At 33.8% G+C, this 27,387-nt stretch overlaps 1 protein-coding gene across 12 annotated transcripts in view; it reads right to left on the minus strand.

The window, feature by feature from the left end:
* The window catches only part of DMD (dystrophin), a gene marked incomplete at its 3' end in the record, with an annotated part of 1,131,161 nt that overhangs the window by 614,147 nt on the left and 489,627 nt on the right, over positions 1–27,387 (minus strand). For all 12 annotated transcript variants that reach the window (XM_079310888.1, XM_079310881.1, XM_079310887.1 and 9 more), the window contains 9 exons: positions 25,217–25,362; positions 24,061–24,273; positions 21,589–21,702; positions 20,293–20,448; positions 18,332–18,502; positions 16,284–16,466; positions 14,619–14,753; positions 13,659–13,808; positions 6,257–6,418 (listed from right to left, as the gene is read on the minus strand). In XM_079310888.1, coding sequence (XP_079167014.1) covers positions 6,257–6,418; positions 13,659–13,808; positions 14,619–14,753; positions 16,284–16,466; positions 18,332–18,502; positions 20,293–20,448; positions 21,589–21,702; positions 24,061–24,273; positions 25,217–25,362 — 1,430 coding nt within the window. The remainder of the gene's footprint in view (positions 1–6,256; positions 6,419–13,658; positions 13,809–14,618; positions 14,754–16,283; positions 16,467–18,331; positions 18,503–20,292; positions 20,449–21,588; positions 21,703–24,060; positions 24,274–25,216; positions 25,363–27,387) is intronic.

Genomic DNA, 27,387 nt, shown 5'->3' on the forward strand with positions numbered 1-27,387 from the left:
TATGCTGTTTAAATTTTTGGAGCAGTTGATTTTGGAGCACATTGAGCAGCAGTGCCAGCAGCACAAGGGAGGTGACCCTGCCCCTGCTCTGTCCTGTGTCCAGCTCTGCCCTTCTAGAGCAAGGGAAACATGGGGCTCCAGGAGCAGCTCCAGCAGAGGGTGGCAAAGATGATTAAGGGACTGAATGTGGATTTTTTTTTTTTTAAGTAAAATAAAATTTTTCATTCATAAGAACATTAAAAATTTATCATAGGAAAAAATAGAAAAGTTATTTGCTTCACTATTCTTAATTCTTCTAATTTTCACAGTACCACCAGGCAACTTGAGAGAAAACTGAAGTGTCCTGAAAGTATAACATCATCTTCATCTTAGAGAGCTGTGCTATATGTAAAACAGTACATAATTTTTGGCATACTACTGACCAGAATCTATGTTCAGTATCAGTTTTCTGTAGCTAAATGCACAATGACATTAAGTTCATTATTATACTAATTTAATATATTTTCCAACACATATGGCTTGTTATGTCTGTCTGCCAAATCAGAGTGTGATCCATAGGAAAATATCAGCACTTTTTGGTTCACCATTAATCAACCTTACAAGACAAAATTAACTTAAGTAGTGTTGGATAGTGCAATGTAATGGAAAAGAATTCCAGAAAATATATTGATACATTATACTTCAGGAAGACTCATATAAAATTATGTTTAAATTGTTAGAAATAAGAAATTCTTATTAGCAGGATTTTTAGAATTGCTAGATAGCACTACTGGAAAAAAAATACCTATGAAATAAAGACACAAAGTTATGTTCCCATCATGAGATGCATTTGAGGCCATTACTCCCGCATTAAAAAGTGATTTTTTATTTCTTTCTTTTTTTTTTAATGACATATAGCATTTTTCAGATGCCCTAAAGTCCAGCTATAATTGGAAATATATGTACATAAATTTATCCTCCACTACAGTAACTTTAACAGTAAAAATTAATATACATGTATTTTTAATCATATTTTCATAGGTTATTAAGTACAAAACTGTGTACACCATATGCTGCCTACTTTATATGGCTATTACATGGTAATAATGACTTGTATACCATTATAATGTCTTATGTACTTCAACACTTTACTGAAAGCAGGTTTTCATAAGTTATACTGAATATGTACTAAAGTAAATTTTAAGGAAAAAAAAGAATATACATGAAACCATTAGTCTTTATTACTTTTAATTGCAAGAATAAATATGACTCTAAATATTCAGTACTATTTGGAGAATTAAAATATTTTTCTAAACCAAAGTATTTGTAAAAGCAAAATGACTAGCAGAAAGCTCCAAATTTAGATTTTTATTTTTTTTCTGAAATTATCATAATTATGTATATTTGATTTCTCATATTTTGATTTCTTTTTGACAGGGCAATTCAATGAATGGCCAGAAACCTCTGGAACAATAATATAATTTTTCTAAATATGATATTTATTTTTTGAGAAAACAAAAAAGGTAAATTAAAAGAATGATTGCATGAAGAAGAGATTTATTTTAATTGTTGAGCATTTACTTTATCCTTATCTAAGTTTAAAATTTCTCCCCGAAGTATATTTGAGTTGTAACAAGTTTATCTTCTATTTTTGTGCTGCACATGAAACAAACAGGTGGTGATTTATTTAATACCTCAAGTCAAATACTTTTTTCATGTATTGAATGTTAGAACTGCATATGAAAGGAAGAAGCAAGTCTGAATTTAAAAAAATGCACTATATGACACCCAGTATTTCAACAGTTCGCTTCCCCACCTCATCAACAATCTGGTTTTTGGTTTCATTTTCCAATTTACTTTGTTCAACCTCAGAGTCACTCTGGAAAGCACATAATTGAACAGTTCTTATCAGAATAGGTCAGAACAACACAGCACAGATAAGAGCAGTGTTTAAGCAATTAGGTGTTATGGGACATTGCATGGAGATTGTTCTATCTTACTATTTTAAATTGCTCTGCAGGAGAGAGATGAAGCATCATCTTCTCTGACATCAAAATGTGTGGAATTGGAGAGGACAAACATGTTAGAGGAAAGATTAAAAGAAAAGTTAGTAAGGCTTATAGTAAGGAAAGCCTTTTTTCCTTTTTTTTTTTTTTTTTTTTAAATTTGCTACTGCTGCTCACAGGCCAAAAAATTTAATCAGTCATTAACAGATATAAAAGAATTTATCACATCTGCCTGTGATGTTCATTATAATTCAATTTTTAAATGACCACTTTCTCTTCTGACTCACAAATTTATTGCACAAACTTCTTAACATCCATAAGAAAACACTATTTTTTCTTTTATTATCCCCACCTTGTCTTTTCTCAGTGATTCCTGTCTATTTCTTTTCTATTTTTTTAATAAAGAGCAAAACTTGCCTTCATTTAATTTCTAGATCAGAATATAATGTACTTCATGTAGCCAAGCTATATTGTTGTGCATAAATTATTGTGTCCTACACGTTAAGAATTCTCAGTTGCCATCACAGGCAATCTTCCAGGAAATTTGCAAAACTTTTACTCTTAGATATATAGAAAAGCATATAACACTCATAGAATACGATGTTACAGCAAAAATTATATATAGGTTATTCTTAATTCAAATTGCATGCTTTTTTTCTGGTCACTAACTTTCAATAAATATTAACTGGAGAGTCCAAATGAGAAAATAAAGGTAGAATAGGGTAGAACCATGACTGACAAGGCAATACTGAGCAGGCTGGACATGAAAAACAGAGTTAAAACACAGTGCTCAGAGCTGTGGAGATGTGCAGAGGGTGACAATCTATATAGTCCAGAAACTGGCATAGATATTCAAATTTAATATATAACTAAATGCAAGCTTATGCTTCTGAATAACAATTATCAGCTCTTCCCTCTGACCACTGATCCACACATGGCTGAACAAAACAATCCTCACAATTTCCAGCAAAGGAAAGGTAAGTGCAGAAAACTTAAACATTTTCCTAAGTAGACAACTGTGAGTTCTTTTTCCCAAAATATCAGTCTGAAGGCAATGAAGCATGGTATCATCTTGTCAAGTAACATCTTGAACAACTGAACCATTCTGCCATTGTATCATCACATTAACTTTGGCTTTGAACAAAGCACAAAGATATTATAAAAACAGGATAATAGACACCTTCACTTAGAGAACAGCCAGGCGTATAGTGCTTACACTACAGAACTGAAATTATCCAAGGATTTTATTGAAAAGATAGATTCCTTTTGCGCTTTTCAAAAACACAGTATCAAGTTATTCTCCACACCACAATTTATACAGTTTGACTGGGGAGAACAACAGACAAGTGATTTATCATATGCAGGTGAGAAATGGAATAAGTTAATTTTCTTTCACATAATGTAAAAATATTCATGTAGTCAACCAGACTAAGCAGAAATACAAAGTAGAAATTCTCTCTTCCATCAAATGTCATTGAATAATAAAGCTAAAAATAATTACTTGAAAAATATTTTATCATATAAATATTTTCAGTATAGATTTACTTTTGTCCTGTCAGTTAAAGAATAGACTTTTAAAAAAGTCACAAACTTCAAATTCCTGTGATGATGATTTCATTCTCTGTATTTTTTTGCTAAGTTTAGAAATGTGAAAAATTCTTTCACTGGGATCATAAGACAAAGCATACAAACAAAAAAAATCTTTCCTTTTTGAATATTGCTCTAGAATTTACCTCACTCGAGGTTTTGTCATAATTGGGCCTTGAGGAATCTGAACTGATTTATCAGTGTGGTTGCTGTTCAGTTTTTTTTTTGTGTGAATACATCATCTTTAGTTTTACTCCAAACCATTCAGGTGACACTGGCTCTCCAGCATTGAAGCCTCAGTGCCACATGGTGGAGTAAGCTGCACACAGAATTCACATTCAAAAAGTGATCCTAAGAAGAAGTTGAACAGCACAAATTTGACTCCCCTTTCTTTCTGTCAAGTTTCTGAATAAACTAAACAAATCTTTTCACTCAAAAAGAGAAGCTAAATATAATTTCGTTTTCTCAGGTTAATTTCTGAACAACTGAAACAAAGATTATTCCTCCTATCAATTCTCTAAATGGATTTGAATTTTTTGAAGCAAACACACAGAGCTCCCAAGCTCAGCAGCTTTCTGACTATTAATTCCTCCATATGGTCTTTTAGAAATGCAGCACAGATTGCTGAATGGGTTGCAAAATCCCACAGCATGGATAAACTGATCCCTGCCCAGAAAGCAACATCACTGACTGAAAGATTCCCATTCCAGCTGTGCAGACACTATTGGGGGTATCTTACACAAACAAACTGTTTTCAGATCTACAAGAGAATGGTGCCAGCAGAAGCTCCACAGGAGATGTGGCCATGCAGGATGTGCCTGTTCTGCCACTGGCTGGGGTGGATCTTTGCTGGAGGAATGACTCAGTCTATCTACCCACATAAAAATGATTGTTTACTCCCTTTCCCTCTAAGGATTTTAAAGAGATTCACAAGTGAACTTCAGAGAACTTCAATATTTGCATTAGACCTGTTCAGTTGCTAATTAAGTTTTCTTCATTAGGTCTCACTGGCACCATAAAATATAAACATGAAAGGGAAAAACTCAGCAGCCTCTACGCTGGTTTTCCCACAGTGGATATAACACAATCAGGCGAATCTGACATTAGACAATAAAATCTCCAGAAAAATAGCAAGTTCTGTAAAGACATTGAGCTGAAATTTTCTTATGGAAGTGTGCTAATTAAGGTTGATTGGGTTTTGTGCTGCTCCAGTTTTTGAAGTTTTGAATTACTTTGTTTTATGCTGTAGTAATTCCCAATATGGTACCTGACAATGCTCATAAATCAGAAGGATCCATGGGGCATGTTAAACATGTAAGGGCCCAAACACACCGGAAAAGAAAAACCAAATTTTCATATAATTTCTTCTTTTATATTCACTTCATATAATTACAAGATGAGAAAATAAACTGACACATCTTTAAAACAAATGCTAATTTTTATCTCATTAAAAATTGCTTACATCATTCACATTTCTAGGAAATAGATAAATAATTCAAGAAAGTCAACAGATAGCTAATATTGTTTCGGATTCAAACTGAATGTTTTTTTAAATCTGATATTTACTGATAAATTATAAGAAAATAAAGTAGGATAAAAGTTATTTTCAAAGTATGACTGAATCCATATGTGCTCCTACTTTCCAAATACAGCATTTATAGTCCCAACATACACATAAAAAAACCTTGCACGTACCTACAAGCACACACACAAAAAGTAACTGAAATTAACATCTGCATGTTCATTCAAAAGACATAGTAATGTTTATTTCTTAAAGGAGAGAAAAAAATATTTTCAGGCGTCATATATTCAGCTCTGAATATATTTAAGATCATCCAAAATATTCCATACAAGATTATTATTTTTTAGAATTATTTAAAACTCTACTGGCATAATTGAATATGTCTCCTAAAATTATTATAAAAACACTCGTTCTCAACTTCCCTGTAATTTTTTTCCCTGTTTACCTTCATAATCTGACTTTCTAAAATGAAATGGAATTTGCAGAGAAGTTGAGGTATGCAACATTGTAGAATGTTGATAGTTTTATTGCAGAGATGTTTGATTTTATTTCATTTGTGTTCTTACCCTCTAAATGCTCCACTAAAGGAGACCTTACAGAATAAAGAAGGAGTAAAAAGGATAATTAGATGTGCAATTTTATTTCAAAGGGTAAATAAACCATATGTAAAGATTGGGAAAAGCTTTTTCTATTGAACTTACGTGAGCCGTAAAAATTTAAGTACATTTTTGTGCACATTACAACATAATTAACAATGTTGTCTATGTTTCAATAATTCAATAATAAACCACATAATCAACTTTGCAAAAGAGTCATCTAAGAGTAGTGAGGATGATGAGTTTCCTCTTCACAGGATGGGAGCTGGATTTTAAAGAACCATGACGTTTATCCTTGCCTTTTTTAAATTACTGCATAGTCTTCCATGACATTTATGGTCTTTTACATCTTTTGGACTGGTACATAATATAAATCAGAAGGAAAATATGATTTTTCTAGGACAGTAGCTTAAACTTCTCAAAGTAATCCTACAGAAAATTTGCTTGCACTTTCATGCTGATCACGTTGCAAATCCTCTTTAATGCGAGGCTGAGGGACAACCAAACACTCTTTGGTTGATTAAGAAAACTAGTAAACACGTAAGCTCAACCTGTGCAGAACTCACCTGTGCTTCCTGAGGGACCTGTGCTGCATCCACCCTGTCTGCAGTGTAGGCTGTTAACTGCTTGTCAATAGCAGCCAGAGACTCTTGGATCAAGCGCAGGGTTTTGTCCGTCTCCTGTGCGGATTGAATACTCTGTTCAAGACTTTTCTGTCTTCTCACGGCCTAGAAACAACAACAACATTATCAGCATTCACAGTAATAATGCACATAATACATTTTTTTCCACAACTTTCCCCCCCACTCCCAAAATTCAGGCACAGAATCAGACACAGGACTCCTGAGTTGCACTCATCCACCTTTTTGTAGGATAAATTGCGCATCTTTCTGCCACCCATTAGTTTTCTTGTTAAGAAACAAACAGACAGATTGCACAAACAAGTTCTAAAAAGTAAAGGATCCCAAAAAAACAATGTGTAAACTGAGGATTTCTATTCAGAGGGCAAGATGGCAAAGCTGCATAAGCAAACCATCCTGACAGTGGTGTCTTTCTTTCTGAGGCACAGAGGTCCTCCTGATCTTATTATATAATTCAAGAGACTTTGTTTACTGAGAATAGGGTTACTGTCATCACAATCCTATCCAAAGAAATCCACCTCAGTAAGTGAGAGGGATAAGGACTCTGTTGAGCTGGATTTTTCTTATATGAAGCATAAATAACTGTTTGGAAGAGGCAATGCCTACTTTCTTCCTCCTGTGGGAAAAAAAAAACCTTTAAAAGTTGAATCTTGCTTGTACTCCACCAGCAGTGTCACCATGGCTCTCCTTACAATCTGTTTTCAGAGAAGGTTCTTTCCCTTCCAAAGGAGCTCAGTTTATGCTTTAACAAATCAGGTCAATAAATTCTCCATCCAAGTTGTCCTTAGAACACACATATATTAAGCACTTCACATAAATGAGTCAGCTTTAAATATTATTTGCAACACTTTAATAAGGCATTTATCAGGTAATAAATAACCTGGTACATTCTTCCATCAGTCATTGTGTCTACCCAGAGACTCATATTTTATTTTGACCCCAGCTACTCCCTAGCAGAGTTTCTACTTTGTACAAAGCACACAATAATTACCAGCAACTTCAAATACAACACAGTTTTTCTGTGTACAAGTCCAGCCATATTGCTGCCCATAGAATAAGATTACTAACTTAATTTGCACAAATCAAAGATGAAAGCAAGCACTCTTTAAATAATAATGCTAGGTATCCTGACATTTTTCAAGTCGAATCACACTTTTTCTCTCTGGTAAGCCAACTATACTTTAATTTGATTTCATACCCATTACGACACTCTTGCCTTGAACAAAAATGTCTCTCAGCTATTCAGTAAGAATATTTGATATAACTGCACTTCAGGGAGCTCAGATTCTTATAGAGTTTCACCTATAACAAATGAAGAAGATTATTTCTTGTGAGCATTCTTGCTAGCTGTTTGACTGAGTTAAAGGATAGGGATCCAACCAGTATTTTCTATATTTGCTTTTGTAAGCTGCTTTGTGCTATTTCAAAACAACTGATCAGATAATCTTGTATCACCACAAGTTCTAGGAACCTTACCTAGAAGCAGCTTTGCATATCAAACTCATGTTGTCAGTGTTAATGGGTGCACCTAAACCACCAAGGTATTATTACCCTACTGCAGTACTACTTGCTACTTAAATGACTTTTATCTTCATCTGATTTGAGATTTTAACATAAAAATCTTCTCAGCCAGTCCAAAGCAGTGAGTTTAAAAACCACAGCTGAACTTAAAAGCCACAACTTCCATTTACCTTGGCTCTACTTACTACTGATCTGTAAGCCTGGCTAGGGTGCAAACTCTACCAATCCATTTGCGTCACATGGGGTGGATTGAAAGACATATTAGATCAGAAACAGCATAAGTAGCTTTCTACACCTATTGGGTAAGGTCATCCTCCTGGAAGCATGGAAGAACCATAGAGTACTTCTCTGCTTTTACTGATTTCTGTGGTTAACTGTTAGGACTCACACAACAACAGAATCCATTCCTCCTGAGGGCTGCAGCGTCCTTACGTGCAGAGAAGCTCACCATCTATAAAATAAGACACTAATAAAGCTCCATTTTTATGAGTCATCCTAATAAGTGTCTGCACTTTCTGGGGAATTCAAAATACTGGACACAAATTTGGTCTTAATCTATCTGATAAACTAGTTTTATAGCAACACCTGAAGCTTTGAACCTCTGTTAAATATTGTTCCATGCTGACTACTATTTAGAATTAGGGACCTTTTTAACAACAGATACATTTGATGCCAGTCTGAGAAGCAGAGTGCATACATGCAATGAAGCAGCAGAATGCATGTGAATTCTCAAAGACTTAAAATCTTGTAAGAATAAGTGGCAATTGAAAAATTGTTATCTTTATGCTGATATTATCAGAAACTATGTATGTCAAAATCCCATTTTAGAATACAACTGAAAAAAAATTCCCAAACTCATTGATCAAATATTGTAGCAGATAAGCTACAGAAAAAAATTCAACAAATCATTGCCTGAGTCTGAATAATTTTTACACTTGTATTTCAAGTAAATATAAATTCAGATAAATATATATATTCATGTTTGTGATGTCTTTATGTGCACACAAACACAAAGCCAGAAAATTCTCCTATCATTGTCCTCAGAGGGAATTTGATTACAACCTGAGAACCTGTGTGACATTTTGCCTCTTCCAAGTCATCTGAAAGTACATCTTTTCCCACAGCTGTGAACAGTTTAAGCCAATGAATGGATGATGTCAGACCAAGACATGAACGCAGCAGAAGAGAGAAATTATTTTGGCAATGGGAGAAGAGACACACAGCTGAATTTTGGGAAATAGTACCTTCAGTGTGGTGATTTTCTCAGATATAAGTGGATGCTACTTTATTTTTTTTGTCTGTATTGCTTGCTGGAAACTGACCCTGCCTTACATGTTTATATAAAGACAAACTCATACCTGACCTTGTTGAATTCCCACAAAAAATGAAATTAAAATCCGTACAATAATCTGATAAAAGGTATGATACATTGATGCAATGTAACATATTTCTCTAGGACACAACAGCTGATTCAAAAATCTAATCTTTTTCACTAAGTAGGCCCCTGGTACTGCTGGCTTTGCAGAATATTGAATTAATTCAATCAAGGGAAATGCGACAATATTGAGAAGCCACCTTCTCTTTCAGTAGAAAAGAACTGTTGGTGGGCACAAGCATTAGAATGCTTTACAAAAAGAAGTAGTACTATTACACACTGATATCTGTAGTCCTGAGTTTCAAATTTGTTTTTACAACTCATGTCTGTGTGAAAAATCTATATTTTTTAAAGACATGTGAGAGTTCAGAGCTGAAATTTTAAATACTCATGATATAAAAATATTCTAATTTATGATGTTCTGGGTGGTTCACTTTTTCATTTGTTTCCTGAAATATTATGGGTTTTCAATTCAATTATGGGAAAAAAAAAAACACCTTAAAACTGTAGTGTGTAAATGAGTCTGAGAACATAACAAGAAGTTCCAGCTTTGCTATCAGATCATAGTCAATAAAGCTGAAGGCTTTGGCCTCTAGAGAGAAGTGGCTGACAGTCATTTGCTAAATAGAAAATCTCAGGAAAATAAACAACTGTTTAATTATTTCTGAGCCAGCAAAATGTTGACAGCTGTCAAGGAAAACTAATTCAAAGAAAAAAAATCTGCTGTTAGGCACTATCAGAATAAAAGAGAAACGAAAAAGAAAAAAATACTGAATAAATTTTTTATTTAAGTCTCTACAGGGATTTTATGGATTTTTAGTGGTTTTATGATAAACATAATACTTTTTATGATATGATATCCTGCATAAACATGTTTACAATTTACCAAAAGTCAATGGAAAATACAGGAAATAGCAACATGGCATATTATGCACGTAAAATGCAGCATTAAGGGAAAAGACCACAGTTAATTCTTTGATGCTGAATGTTATAATGTTATATTTATAGATATTTTCCCTTTTAGCTTAAAAAATACATTTCATCTATTTAGTGTCATCAGTCACACTGCAGTTACTAAGATGTTGGTTGGAGTTTTAAGGTATTTGACACCAAGTAATGTTGTTGAGGTTGTAGTCAGTAGTTGGGCTGTGGGAGAATAATGGAACAAAACATTTTGAAAATTATAGCACATTTACTACAGAGTGCATTTATTTAAAATGCAGAATTAAATTAATCAATTAGCTTATAAGTTACAGCTCATGGAAAAGGTTCATTTAAAATGGCAAAAGTTATACCTGGTTGGTTTTTAGGGGTTTTTTTGCTCAGTTATACTCTAGTGTGATTAAGAAATATTGTCACAGGCAAAATTAAAAAGCTAGGAAACTTTAAAATTTCTTCCTAATTGTTTAAATTACTTTAAAGTTTTGCCTTACTCTTCCTTGTGACTGAGATACATCACAACATTTCTATACCCTTTGCATCAAATTCCAAACATGCTAATCTCCATTTAATCTCAGAGTGGATTAATGTTTGTGCTTAGACTTTAATTAGAAACACATTTTTTTTTAATTGAAAACATTATCTTTGAACCCATGAATTTTTAATATCCTTCAACCTAGAACTAACTCTTCTGCAAGTTCCAGGAATATTACCCAGTGTGTTTATTGGGCAGATGGCTACAAATATTTGGCCTCCCAGCCATTAAGTGATATTCAGCTTTGATCAACTGAATTCCAAAACTGCAAACTATACTAAAAATGACTTTTCTATCTCTTTAGGTTATCACCTAAAGAGAGGCAGATAATGCCTCAGAACTTGTAAAAGCAGCCCTCTTACCCACCTTTAAAGCAATTATATGGACATGAGGCATGAAATATTACTCCTCTGGAGAGGAGAGCAAAACAGAAAAATTGTGTCAAATGATGAATGTTTGCTCCTTGAAAGAAACCAAGGGTAGTCTTCAGGGGAGTCCTAAAATGAATTAAGAGACAGGACCCAATAATAATAATTGAGTCTAGTGTGAAGCATGTGAACAATAATATTTTGTACAGTTTTCTGCAAGCATAGTCTCAAAAATATCTGATTGACATTTCTGAAGTTTGGTGTGCAGGACGCAAATCCCTTCCAGCATTGACAGTTGCTTGCTATATTGGCTTCAAATTCTTCAGTGTTTCTTAAATTCCACATATAGAGTTGTAAGTGAATCAGTCCTTGAAAAGTAAGGACAGGGTATACCTTGCTTATCAGTCAGCCCCAAATGTTCAAAAGCAAACTAAACACGCTCAGTCTTTGTTAACTAAAGAAGATAAGGCACACAAACATAAAGCCATTATCTGCCTTGAAAAATGAATCTCTATCTCAGTAGCAAAGCTGCATTGTCTTGCAGAATCATTCACATAGAAGCGGGTTGGTTTGGTTGCTCCATTAGTAGTGAATAAATATTTCACATATCAGCCTCTGCCCACATGAGCTTATTGTCTTGGTAATTACCCCCACAATTATTTAAATAAAAACAAATAACTTCACCACTTTAGGATTGTCAATTAGCCTGTCTGAAGAAGTGACCTTGAACACGAGCTGATTTGTGTTATGTGGCTGCAATATATTTATATACAAGGAGAATATTGCTTGAATTTCAAGAGACTACACCAACAGCGCAGAACATTCAGTATCAAGAATCGATAAAAAAGGTATGTTTTTCCACTTCAAAGTTATATCTTACCATTATAATTTAACTATTTAATATCTGATCAAGCTTCAAATAAGCTTTTGAAAAAAGCCCTCCACTCCAATTTTTTTTTTCTATCTTTGAATGAAATTGCAGAGCAGTCAATAAATTTCTAATATATTTTGCCTATATAATCATCCTAATTATTTTTAGAATTTCACACATCTTCATTATATGCTTTTGGCACTAAATCTCTGCAGCTTTTATGAATTTTGATTTAGTATCCATTAGTGATGACAGAATAGTCAACTACCACTCAAAATTCTCACACCCTGGAAGCCTTCTGTATATTCCTAGTTTTCCAATCAGTAAAAAAAAAAATACAAATACCAAGAAGCATAATTCCAGACAGGCTCTCTGCTTTCAAAAAGAAGTAAGATTATTTAAAAAAAAAAAAAAAAAAAAAAAAGCTACAAAAAGAGAAGCTGTTGAGCAACTTATATTTACTTTTCTGTTATGACACTGTCTGGCTGCACAAAAATATATGAATGCCTGCACTGCACCAGAACCACCACCAGACTCTCCCTCCCCATTCTTCAAGTTTATTCACTGTTGAGGACCCTTTTATAATTTGTATTGTAGTGTTTGTACTTCCACTGTGTTAAAAAAAAAAAAAAAAAAAAAAAAAAGTATATTTCTAGCACCAGGAAAGAAGCAAAATTGTCATGGTAGATTGTAATCCTTCTAATTCAGCTGCTTTCCATAAATCTGCACTTGTGCATCATTTATATCACTGCAAACAAGTAATTTTTGACAGTATTTGTAGCTTCTCTTTGAGCACGTTCTGGTTACAGTCATAAAGGGGCTGTCTACATCTTTTACTAGGTCTTTCCCTAATAATTCTTTCACCAAGTACTGAGTTGATATCTTCCTCATATTTATAGCATATTGTTAGGTTTGGTTCTCCTTGTGTTACACATTTCTATATTGAGTATCTTTTAAAACCTTTTATTGATACAAATGCACTCATTTATTTTTTAATAAAAACGTACCTATAAGAAAGATTACCCGTATTTAATTTTGAAAATAATTTCTCACTAAGAGTTTTGCCAGAGGAAAGATCTATGTATGCAAATTAAAGATTGAATCCACTAGATGGTCTCTCCAATTTCGAAATTTTGGAGTTACGTATTTTATTGGGTTTTGCTGTGACTGAGCTAATTTTCTTCACAGCAGCCTGCATGGTTCAGTGGTTTGTGCTGGTGGCCAAAGGTGTTGATAATACTTCAGCCATTGCTGAGCAGGGCTATCACAGCACCCAGGTCTTCTCTTTCTCACTGTGATCCTGCCAATGAGCAGGCTGGGCTTTGAAAGGACACAGCCAGGACAGCTGACCTGAGCACCACACAGGGTCATGCTCAACAACAAAAAGAGCTGGGGAAAAAGTGTTTCCAAAACTGGCATTGCATAGGGACTGGTTGAACATTAGTCTCCTGGAGACTGCATCACTTGTTTTCTTTCACTTTTAAAATCATCCTTACCTCCATCCATGAGTTTTCTTGCTTATGCCTTTTCTATAATCTCCACCAAAGTACCAAGAGATGCGGAGTCTAGTGGGGCTTTGCTGCCCAGTGGAGTTAGCCCACCACTCTAAGTAAAATTTTGTTCGTGATCTTGCTTGCGAACTGTACCAACAAAATAATTCTTATTTTTTAAGTGGTGTTGGACTATCCCCTACTTAGTGGAAGGATCATTAAATATACCTCCTGTTGAAGTTCTTCCCACCGAGTATTGAACTTGTCAAGTTTCTCATTGATCAATTCATCCAAGATCCCACCATCAGTCAAAGTCTGAGCCAGTTCCCTAATCTGGTTGCGATTATCCTCTGGATGTCTCATTAAACGTTCCAAAGACTGAAAAAGGTAAAAAAAAAAAAAAGCAGTTGTTTTTTTTTTTTACTTTTTGTAAATAAGATTCTACAGAGCAATCCCAATTTGCCTTAAAAAAAAATAAGAACAGTACTTCACATTTCATATACAATAAAAGCAGAGAAAAAAAATGAAATACTTATTTTCCATGCCTTGGCAACTAATGTTCTGTACTATGCATTATGAAGCTCAAAAATTTTTCATAGAGCAATAAATTTACTGCTTATTTTTAAAGATCTGGATTATGCCCAATGAGTTCAGTGAGAGTACTTGTACCTTAATACAAAAAACTTGCTTGAATATCTAAATGGATGAAATTCAATAGTAAAAATGGATTATCGAGACAATATTTTATATTTTGATGCACTACAAGCATTCATTTAATTTCTATTAATTTTAAAGATTCCATTAATATAAAGTAAAGAATAATAAACAAAGTTGCACTGGAATGATGAAAACTTGCCTTCTCTGAAGTCTTCAACATTTTTTGACTGTCCTGAAGTGATATTTTTTTTAAGAACGTTTATTTTATCATTACCAAAACAGTACATGACAGACAGCACAGCACATTGAATTACTGTTTCATCTCTGATTGTTTGAATGCTTTTTTTAATGTTTGTTTGAATGATTGTTTGAACTCCAACCTCATTTATCTAATCTAGTAAGAATTTAGGATTTCCAAAATATTTTACACTTGGTTCACGTGTAATGTTAGCTCATAGTTTGTTTATAATGACATGAAATTTACAATTTGCTAACACACATGATTAAGGTATTATTTAAGTCAACACTTACATCTAATGACTCAGAAATCTCTTCTGCACCTCCCTGGACATTTTCAGTTGCTTTGAGTTTCAGTTCAATCTCATTCAACCATTTATTTTCTGCATCCAAGTATGACAATAATTCACGCCAACATGCCCATACCTCCTGATGAAGAAAAGATTTATGTAGATTGAAAATATCACAGAAAATTTCCACTCATTAAAATACTGAAAACATTCAGACCTCTGCCCCAAAGCAACATGGTTGATACCCAAAGTTAATGGCACCACATAGTTGATTTTATTTCCCAGTACCCATATGATCCAAATTAATATAAAACACAAGAAAACCATCATTTTGATTAAACAGAGCAAAAGCACAGAAAACAAAATGAAAAAGTGAGCTCTTCTGCAAAATACAATTTGAATCTTCATTTTCATGTATTATTCACTTTATATGTTTTCTGAAACGTTTTCTTATATAAATATAAAAGTGAGCAGAATTTTTGAAGACCTATATTATAAATTTATGTCTTTACTATAAAAATGCACTTAGATTTCCTATATATTCTATATATTAATTGCTTAAATCACAGGTTTATAAAATGTCAGCTTTTAAGAATTCAGACTAAAATCTCTACAGAAATTAATTCTAAACCACATTTAGTGCAATTTATAGACCTTTTAAGTGCTAGAGTGCTAACCATAATGTGAAATATTATTCTTCTCCTGATAGTAAATTATTGTCTAATATTTTATTTATACATTGCCTGAAGTTACTTAAAGAAGCAGATAAAAATGGCACTTTATACACAAACAAAGCATTTAAATGCTCCATAAATAATCTTTCTTTTGTTCCTTTTTTATGTTAGTAGAAGTTATAGTAATGTTGTTGAAATGCATTGCACTCTTGACAGATTAAGCTTCCCACAGTGCAATTCATCTCATCTAACTTTGCTCACACCAAATGAGGGTTGTAGAGGGTTATTAACATGTAAAAGACATAATCAATGATCTAAATATAGATTATAAATTTAAACATACTTTATTTTCAACAGTTAATTTTAGACAAGACAAACTTTACTCTGGTATATTATTGCCCTGTATGAGGTTAGCTCTTGCAAATTACTCACAAGCAAAATTTATCTCTTGTGAAATTCCCAACAAAAAAACACATCCAATTCACTCTGGATATTGCATAACATAAAAACAGATCCATGGCTAAAATCTCCAATGGAGTTGGCAAAAATGGTAGGGTCAGCTCAAAATGCATGAGAAATATTCAGGTTGCCAGCTGAACAAATGCTGTTCTCATGCTGAGATAACACCACCTGACCAGCTTCAGGGGCATTCAATCAAAATCCTTAGCCATGGAAGAGGGAAGCTTAGAAGAGCTGATGAAGAGAACATCACAGGGTTGCTACAAAGCCAGATTTCTTAATCTCAGGAGGGATAAGAGCTTTGATCAGCCATTGCTGCCTCTGACCTAAGAGCCATATCTCAGTCTTGCAACACAACTCTCCAGCAGACATGACTCTAAGAATAACTTTGTGTGTGGCTCATAACATGGGGTATTTGGGATATGACTCATAGAGCTTGGGCTACCCACAATCCTGTATGATAACACAGCTGTGCTCTCCACCTTGCTTCTTGCAGTTAGAAGGGCCATAAATACAAGACTGACAAGATATCAAACCTCCAAAGTCTTCCACTTTCCATTCAGCCTGCTGCAGAGTTGCTGGTAGCTGGTAATTAGAACATTGAGCTCCTTCTTCAAAGCATCATGAGCTGCTGGTGGAGCCTTTGCTATAAAGTTATTCACAGAATCTGTAATAAGCTTCACTTTCACCTCTTTCTGCAGGGCTTCCTCCTTTGCTCTCTGGAAAGGTAAAAAAGGAGAAGTTCTAGTCCTGGTTTGAGAAGGAAAGTTGTTTCTAGCAATTATCAGAATCTCTGACAGAATTCTAGACAAACAAAAAAAACCCACACAGCACAACAACAGAACAAAATACAACAGGAGACATTTAATTCCCAGACTTCCTGACATAATTTTGAATGCCTCCAAAAAACTTTTATTTAATTTTGTTGCCAATACACAATACTCAATACAATTTAACACCTCACATGTATCTAGTGTTCTGGAACTCTCACACTAATGGAACATTTTAGCACTTTTCTCTTCCTAGAAATGCTCCAAATATCATAAATATAACAATTTATGGATCACAAATTACAAAAAAAAAAAAAAAAAAAAAAAAAAAAAAAAGGAAAATCTGCTGTGTTAAATAATCTTATACCCAGATTTAAAGGTAAAATCACAAGAAAGACAGAAAAAAAACAAAACTCTGTCTCTTGTTATATGATCTCATGAAAAACATTTTCATGAGATAAAATGCTGTTTCCTCTGAGTGCTTTCTGGTTTCTATGACTAGAGTCATATCAGAACTGGAAACACAGTGATGTTATAAAAAGTGTCATCAGTGCCTAAAGGCCTTCACAGGAGTTTGCAATGAGAATTCCCTGCCCAAAACCCATCAAATCAAAGTCATATTCCTGAGAACTTTTTTTTTCCTCTGGGTCTGAGGGAGCTCATGAACCAGAGTAACAGGGAGCAGGCTGCCATTGCTAGAGAAAGTCTACAAGGTCACTCTTGACTTTCCTCTTCTCTAGCTGGGGGAAGAAATGGGCTGCAGAGAGAACAAAGAATTCTGGTCCAGATTTTTTCTGTTGTCACCTCATGACAATGATCTGGTTCATTTCCTAGGGCAAGGTGTCACTAGATGTCACAACATGGCTGTATTTCATCTGGTACAGAATATTCAATAGGAATGGTGATTGAATATAAAACTGTGCATTTTACCAGCTTTAATATGCAGTGCAATGTATAAAACTGAGTTTTTCTATTTAGTTACTAAAAAAGAACAGTGTCTTTAGAGCAGATATTAACTTTTGATATTTGTCTCATTTACAATTGAGTTGTTCTATAAATTTCCTTATATTATTGTGACTGGCAGCAAATTATTTGTCAGTAAATAAATAGATCATCAGTTGCATGGTCTGAAACTCTCAAACACTGGAAAAAACGTGGAAAATGAACAGTTTGAAAGCAAAGTGTTAGATAGATTGTCAAACCATATATATATAATGACATAACAGATTATAATCTGGCTTCCTGAATAGCACAAGACAAACAATTCACTTTTGAAATAAGATATAAGCCCACATCCAGTGGCTTAGAAAGAGTGTATTTAAGCATGTAGCAGAAATTAGTCATTTTGGCCAAAGGCCATGTTCATTCCACAGGAAGAAAACATTATTAATTGAGATCTAAATATTCTGTTTCTATATTCCTATGCTAAAGACATAATATTCATACTTAGCACATACCAAGATGCATCCTAATGTCCCATTTCTTTTTCTGATTATTCTAATGCAAAGAGAAGATATAAAACTGGTTTCACTCTACTGCTGCTAACACCAAATTTTTAGGAATTATTCCTGAAATAAAATATTGTTGAAGCTACATCCAAATCAATATCCAATAAAGCAATTTAGAAAAAAAAAAGACATGCGGTGTTGAGGAATATCAAATATCTTCTGGCATATTCCAAATAGAAATTACTTCACCTATTAGGCAAGTAGATCTGAAAAGGCACTTTCCTAAGAGAAAGAGTAGATGTCCTGTACAATGAGAGCTGCAAAAAGAAGTTTGAACACAGCTCAAGGAATTAGTTCATATTTTACCTTCAGCTCCTCAACAGCTTTCTGTAACTCATCAGGTGTTTTATACTCAAAATCTCTTTCCAGATATTCCTCCTCAGCTTGTGTTATCCACTCGTGCATCTCTGACAAATCCTTTCTGAGACTCACAGTCTTATCCAAACCACCTTTTAATGCAGCCTTCTTAGCATAGGCCTTTAAGAAAGAAAAGATTACATAGTACTTGAAGCCAAGCTACTGTACAAACTTGACAATCTTTTAGCCTGAAAAGAATCAAATTAAATCCTATATTAATAACATTGCTGTAATTAGGCAGATGTTTAGAAGTAATTAGATAGATATTAATAACAGACAATCAAGAAAGTACTACATCCTTTTTTAGCAAATCACGGCTGTGCAGAATGAGTTTGTAATGATTCTAGAACGAAAATCTACACCATATGCTGATGTCATCAGAAAACAAATCTGGAAAAGAACATTTCCCAGGGATTATGTTCTGTAAGATGTAAAAAGAATAACCACAGGAGACTCTGAAAGTGCATTCAAGGGTGAAACCAAATGCTCTTTAGCTATAAAGTCAGACAACCTTCTCACTAGTTCAAATGCAGCTTACTAGAGAATAAAGCAGTATGCATATCTTTCTTCTGTTGATTAAGTCATTAATTAATGTCTCAGAAAGGTGAATATCCTAAAAATAGTTAAAGAAAAAAAAAAAAACAAAAAAACAATCTCCTGCTGGAGAAACTAGTTATTGTAAAGGGAAAAATACTATTGACAAAAGTTTTGCCAATGACTAAGTGGGGGTCATATAATTCTGTTATATAGGTCATGTATAGAACTAGAACTAGATAATATTATAGATCACCTCATCCCAAACCATTCTCCGACTCTATGAATTGTACATTAACCTATCCAAACTAATCGTTCCATTTACCATCTTTCAAGAGCATTTAAAAGTTTGCATCAAAAATAGGAAGTGGTAGAAGTGCCACTTCTCAGAGTTGGGCTTGCAGAGCTTATTGCTCCACTTTCTGTGAGAGAAGTGCAAAGATATATATTTTATTAATATCACAAGAAGAATTAAATAAATACTCCATGTTAGTGAAAGGGGAAAGACTATCAAACCTGACAATAAAATTTCTTACAGATTTTGAAGACCAACTTTTTTTATAACATATTTATAAAAAAATATAGAAAGATTATTTTTCACATATAAAGGTAATAATAAAAAAATTGCAAAATATTATACCTCATTAAAAGGTAACACTTTTATGAAAAAATACATTAAAAAGGCAGACAAGAAAAAGTGCAAGTAGGAAAAATTTATAGGTAATACAACATGCAAAAACTTTTATTTGAACTGTCATAAAGAATAAGAATCCAAATGTTGTCAGTGAAATAATAGTAATTTTTAGCTTCCTTACTCTGTAAAATTATTTATGAATAATACCTTTAATAAAAATGAGAGAACTATCCTTTCCTGTTTTGTCTGAAATTCATGTAACTACTGGAGACTCATTTATACACATGCATATGTACATGTACTCTTAATTCTGAGTTATTGAATTATGAGTCCTTCACTGTTTTAATGTCTTTTTTAATCCAGAATAATGACATGCAATTTCAACAATGTAGAATACAACAGAAAACTAAGTACAGAACTGCATTGTTTTGGCAAATGCCTAAACAACACCTTCTAGTATTGGAAATCTAGTTTTGCAGAAGCCATAAATTATATTGCTTTTAGATCTAATATATTAATATATATCTCCGTTAAAAATAGTAATATATTATGTTTATATTATAAATAAACATACTTTGCATATACTGCTACAGGCTAAATTACACTCAGTAAAATATTAGTTGAATTAACATGTCTATATTCAGTTTCATATCTACTGCATATGTATAGAAGGATAAATTCTACCAATGAGAACCCTGATGATTGATTTAAAAAGAATCAGTCACAGCAGGAGACTTGGTACCTGTTGGCAAATGTGGTCCCACTGAGCATTGAGATCTTTTAGCTCTGACTCTATTCTGGAAGCAAATTCTGGCTCTGCTTCACTCTTCATTTTCTTCCCAATCTCATTAACACTGTTCAAACTGGGCTGGATTGTCTGGATATCATTTACTAGAGCCTAAAGGAAGAACAGAAGATTAGACAAGAAACATTCACACAAAGTTTCAGATATGGTATTCCATGAAAATGTTTCTACATGAGATTCTGACTTGTCTGGGGTCCAGATCTCTGGGCAAATGAGCACAATCAACTGACTAATCTATGAAAAGAAATTGAAAAATAATGAGCAGCTGTAATGTGGCAAGCTATTGTGTGCTAAATAAAATTATGTAATCTTTAAATGCTATATATGCACTATAAAGATATACATATAAATGTTAAAATACGTATATTATTTCTTTTAAAATGCTTCCCTGCTGTTGCTTGAAAACTTGAGAAATACCTTGATCTCTTTTTTCACATTTCTGAAAGAGCATTCCATTATAATGGTGAAAAATAATGATAATTCTTATTTAAATAATGTCTACGAGAAAGCTTCAGAGAACTTGCAGTTCCATAAGATCACTGTGGATGTTTCACAATATTTACACATCCTGCCAGAACGTTTATAGAACTCGTAAATTCCACTGAGCATATAGACAGGGGCCATCATGGATTACAAGATTCACTGCACTTACACACTCTGTTGGGACAGGAAGAAGAATTTGCAAACCCTGTGATGGAAGTACCAATACTTCATGATGCTTTAAAACTCTGCTGGGACAACATCCTGGAACTTGGAAGTTTAGTAAAAAAAGAATATATAACTCACAATACCTGCAAATTCTTTTCATACAGTCAGAAAAGTTTGTAAGTCACATGAGTAACAGACACAGAAAAAAGATCTTTTGGCACAGATTATACAGATTAAAAAATAAATAAATATGCAGTGTTCATAGTCTCAACAAATAAATAAACAGTTGACATTAGAGGCTAGTTACATATTATTTCCTTTAATGGTGGTGTGATCCTGCTATAAATACATTTAAAAAAAAAAAGCACCACTCTGTGCCTCTGTCTAGTATTAAAGTTTCCTTGTTTTAACTGAATTTTGCTTCAAATCCAGGACATGTAAAAGGTTCAAAAGTTTCACTGCAGAAGGCAATCCTCTTTCTACATGAATTTATTTTTAGGAATTGTAATAATTTGTGTAACTACTGTATAAGTTCAGCTCGTAGAGAAGAATTGAATAACTGTCAGGCAGGCAGGAAATACTCACTGTGCATTGCTCAAGTTGCTTTTCTAGTGCTTCTGAGTCTCCAAGGGCAGGCCACTCTTCCTTCAGAAAAACATCCACTTCAGCCATCCACTTCTTCAGTGTTCTAGTGTCATTCTGTGTATTAAAAACACATTTCATTGCATCACACAAAACCTGACTGGTATAGTGTAATTCATCCTGACACTACAACTAAAACTCATTGCAATGTAATTTCAACATTATTGAACTGTCTGAAAATACAAACACAGCAAACAAGTAAAATCAATTTTACCTGAGACAGTCATCAACACTTTAACCTGCACTTTGACCATTTCTGACCAAATTTAATATGTCTTTGAGCAGGCAACCTTATGGCTCTCAAATTTATCCCTTCCAGATATCATCTGTGTTTGGATACTGCATGCTTGTTTATTGGTTCCTTCCATGGCTTCAGATTACTCATACTTGGCATTTAATTCAGGCTTACCCATCAAATGTTCTGTGCTTTCATTAGAACTTCAGACTCCTTTTTGAAGTTACATGCTCTAATGCCTATTTTTCTATTAGAACACAACACAGTAAAACACCCTTACTATTCTGAATGAAAAAATCCAATGTAACTGAAAGATTCACTTCAAAAACTAAAATTATATAATGACTCAGTGAGTAATCTCAGAGTCTCTCAGTTACTGTTTCTAGCACTAGAATAGTAATATTACTTCCAGAGTCTTTATTTAACTCTTGCAGTTAATAAAAAAATCCGAACATCAAATACTTGAAGAGGGAATGCTACCAGTTCAGGCAACATTGCATAAGTAATCTAATAACTTGAAAAGCAGAATGAGATTTTAAAACTGCCCCTTAAAATTATCTTAAAATACCATCTTAAGTAAACAGATGCACACATTAAAATATAAATATATATGGCAAAATTCTAAAAGTATGTTATAAAGCTTTTTTTTCATCACCAATGGAATACACATTGATATTACATGCTGAATGCAAATCTGTATTAAAGCACAGTTTCTATTAGAATAGAGACTGTGCCCTAAAATATATACAAATATGCCTCAGAAACTATTATGAGATAAGTAACAAAGGGAACATTTCCCTAACATGACAGATGTTTAAAAACAACAGGCTTCCATGTAAATTGAACTGAATTAATAAAATTAATCATACAGAAATTATCAGTATACTTCAGAATGGCAATTACCAAAACAGTGTTGAAATATCTACTGTGCATTCCATTATCCAACAGTAAAAAAAGTTCACAGTCATATTTCATGATGAAACTTTAATACCTTTACAAGAATACTTTTAGTTCATTAATGTGGTAGAATATAGATCTGGTGGGATTTATTTAAAAAGAGATTAGTCTCCTGCTACCAATGAAGAGCAAATGTATGACTTGCATTTTCAATCAGATTGTAAATGCATTTTGTTTATGAACAGTGATTTCATCATATCCCATACTGACGCATTCCATAAATTACAACAGCTAAAACAATAATCTGGATGAGAAGTCATTCAACAAGCTCAAAAGACAATGACTTTTATATTAGATGTGTACCAGAGGAATTTCAGCAATAAATATAAAGGCTAAAATTTATGTGCATCAATAGCTCACACTACTTTAAAAATATAGGTTCGATAGAGCATGGTCATAATGTTCAGGAACTTTTTAAGAGAAGTGAGAAAATCTCTAAATTTGGCAATGGGGCAGGAGTAGAGACAGGAGACAGCTGGAAGGGAAAAGACAAAAGTTTGAATTTCTTAAGCAAAGTGCCTTGATTTTTTTTATGTGGCACTGGTTTTGGGAGTAGGGGGGCATCTGTGAGGAGAGGACAGGTGCTGTCGTGTGCTGGACTTGGGTGGTTCCAATTTCCCTCTCTGGAACCACCACAGGACATGGCTGATGCTGTGGTGAGCTAGTGATGCTCAGTGGCAATGTAGTTAAGAAAGGGCAAAAATGCTAGGCAGACAGAGGAGGAGAGGGGAAAAAAAAAGAGAAATAGCCCTGCACAAAGTGAGAAGCAGCAGTACAGACAGCCAGGTGAGGTTCTAATGCTGCCATTCTAAATACCTGAAATACACTTCTCATTTCTGGAAACTGCCAACAAGATACTGCTATATTACCAATGACTTTAATTATGTAAGTGAATTCATTAAAGTCACTATGGTACAGCTACTTCAGATGCATGAATAAGTACTTCAGATACATTGAAATAGAAGTAGAGGAACATTATTTGCAATTTTTGATGAAATTAAAGCTTTTTGCTAATGAAACAACATAGGCAGAAACGGCCACAAAATCAGAATTCAGAGTAAAATCTTGTACTCATCAAAATCAAGCAGACATTTAAATACAGTTTTTGTCATGTTTTGACATCACACTTTGGTGTTAATTTCTGGAAGCACGTAGCGTGTTCTGCCTTAGTCCCACAGCCACAAGCCACCATGCACAAGCTGAGGCTGAAAGGTTTTTCTCACCTGGAATCGCTGGAGTTTGGTGAGGCGCTCCTCCAGTTTCTGGCAGTGCTCCGCCAGCTGTGCCGAGAGCTTCTTCCAGCGGCCAAGGACCCCCTCAACCTCTGACTGGTAACTCTGGCTGACCTCTGCTGGGGCTTTCCTGGACAGTTCCTCCACGGTTGTGCTGAGATAGGCCAGCCCCTTCTGCTGCTCTTGCAGAGAATTCTGTAGAGCCTGGGAATAAGAAGCGAGTGGAATCCTGATTTCGTGCTAGGCAGTTCTTTGTTTCACAAACACAGGCAGGACACAGAGGTCACCTTTGCTAAAACATTCATAATTTACTGAGCAATTTGGAATTGTTTTTCTCATACAATGTAGAAGGTTTTTTTTAGTTGAACTGAGAATATAACCAGAGGTATTTATATTTGTTAATAGATGTGATCTATACGCATTTCATTAATTTGAGATAGTAACTTACTATGACACTCATCCTGATACTTTAAAACAACCAGAGAAAATAACTAAAACCTGGAGAAAAAGAATAGACTTAGAGAATTGATTCTGTGATATAACTTTTTTTATAACTTCTCAAAACTTTTGCAATTCTCAGTCCAAATTTACTTCATCTAGGTTTTGGGGTTTTTTTCTCTTTATATTTTACCTTTTACTTCTGAATATGCATCAAAAAATACGTTCATCAGCCATCCAAGAGTAGAAACTCTATCAGACATTGAGATACAGGGAAGGTTTGTACCCACCAGCAAAATTTGTTGCACTTTTGTGTCAATTTGTAAATTTGACAGGAAATCTGTCAAAAAACTGTGCTGCATTTTGCAAATCAGAATTGTTCTCATATCAGCACTGGAAATTTAAATTCCCTACATTTATATTTTACTACCAGAGGAATATTTTATATACTGTGGGGACAAACAAGGGCTTTTTCTTAATATTTTCAATATTTTATAAAATTGCTTTCAATGGTGAATACCATTTTAAGTCCTTTAAATTCAGGAATCATTAAACAAGCAAGCAACCACCACCTCTTGAAGACCTGCCCTAAAACCCAATTGAGCATTATTTACTCAAGATCCACAGATCAGCAGATTCATGGACCAATTTAGATTTCTCTTCTAAACTTCTCAGTTGAGACATTTGTGCCCCCAGCTTGGTCACTCACCTTGAACTCCCTGAGTCTCTGCTCCATGATTTCATATTCAGCAATTGCAACCTGAGGCATGGAGAGTTTAGTTTCTGATTGCTGCATCCACACAAGTATAGTGTTCATTGTCTCCTTGTAGTGTGCAGGAGGCAAACTGTCAAAAACTGCATTCAATAGGGAAAAAAAGGGAAGGAAATAAAGGAAGGAAGGAAGGAAATAAAACAATTTTTTGCTTCACTATTCTGTGTGATGAAAGAAGACATTTCATAAAAGACCAAGCCTTACTGAAGTCTATGACTGTGAGGCAAGAGATTGCAACAGGACAGTGTGTATCAAAACTACAAAATATAATTTTGGAAGCAAAAATATTTTGAAAACTGAACACATTTTTCTAATGTTTGAGGTATCTCTACCATTTTATAAGTTCTGTGTAATTTCACTTTGTTATTATAGGTCAGAAGAAAACTTATATGGCCAAGACAACTATTTTAAATATGTATGTTCAGCAAACCACTGCACTTCACCTAAAATCTAATTTCAGAAATTAAGGACTAGATTTGCCTTTTATGGCGCATGTTTATGTGTTCAATGTTTCTGTTCAAGTAAAATGTTCCATTTAAGACATCTGTTAAAAGCTTAGAAAATTAATCTTCCTTCTACAATAAAATTGAATTTTATTGAACTGAGCTTATTGTGCTAACATTACAGCTGCTGCAAACAGACAACATCTGGCACACACATGAGCAACTCATTAGCAGATACATTCTCTCTGCCATCAACAACAGTTGCCTCTATACTCACAGAAAAATGTACAGACAAATAGCATGGGTGGTTGGAGCTGAAACATTTTCAACTTGTTCATAATAATGAAGAATACAAAAGCTTAAAAAAAGTTGCACCCATTTGTATCTCCTGTATCCTCCTCAATATTCTCTAGTGTTTCAGAAATGTACTGAAAAATAATCAAGCTGTCCAAAAAGTAGTTTTGACAAACAACAATTAAAATTTTTAAGTGCAAGCTTGCTTACATCATACAGCAGTGGTAGAATGTACCTCAGATTTTAATCTAATTTTTAAGTTGATCAACAGAATGCCATGTGAAAAAAAAAAAAAAAAAAAAAACCAAAAAAACCCTTATATTTCCAGTCAGATATCATAACAATTTCCCAAAATCAGGTCAATCTCTCTTGTGAAGTATGCACATTGTATGGAAAACTTTCCTCATATAAGACTTGGCTGATGTGATTTATCACATATATCTGGGGATTTACAAAAGATAGGACTTGGTACCAGGAAAGACAAAAATTTCTTCCCTTGTGAGGTATTTTTCTACACAGAAATCAATAGTAACATATTCTTGGAAATACAAACTCAAAAATTTTCCATCTCATCCAGTAACCTTTTAAATCTTTTCTTTCCTTAGTGAAACTTGCATTGTCTTTGACTTATTTAATCCAAACAATTTCTACTTTCAAATAGAATGTACATTAAAACTCTTCACTCCAAGTGAATGAAGATATATTTTCAGCAGCTCAGATATGTTAAAGAATTATACAACTCTCAAATGCAGTCTTATTTAGAAATATGACATGGAATTCAGTATTGTGATGTAATGTTTGACTTCTCTAAGTCAGTTTGCCATTTAAATAAAAAACAAATCTTATGACTAATGTATAACTTCAAGCATTTAAGTAAAAGATCAGCTATTTTTGGTAGTACTGAAGAGTACCTCAGAACAGGTGAAAACTGTCATAGCAAACTCCACCTGATTGCATCAAACTCTTACCCTCCAACTTTGCCAATAATAATAAACATTTTAAAATCATCCAAACACTGCAAACATTTCCTTCAATTGTAATGAGTCATGAGTTCTAATACTGGATGAACTAAATAAGAGTTCAAATGGGATGACAGATGTTGATTTAATCAAACAAATGTTTTTACAATTTGCTTATTAAATATTAACTTCAGAAGGCATATTTGAATGTAACCATAATTTTCCCATTTCACTTTTCCAAATTATTACAGATCAGTAATAATGAAATAGTTTTTGATTCTTTCTTTAAAGACAGACAATGTCTCAGCATTTTCATCCACAAGGAAGAAGATTAACTTTTAGGATGTCATTTAACAGCCTTTATTATTTTAGCAGCACATGATGGCAATGGTGAGAGTTCAGTCGAGCTCCT

The sequence above is a fragment of the Erithacus rubecula genome (assembly GCF_903797595.1).
Source record: "Erithacus rubecula genome assembly, chromosome: 1".
Classification (NCBI taxonomy): domain Eukaryota; kingdom Metazoa; phylum Chordata; class Aves; order Passeriformes; family Muscicapidae; genus Erithacus; species Erithacus rubecula.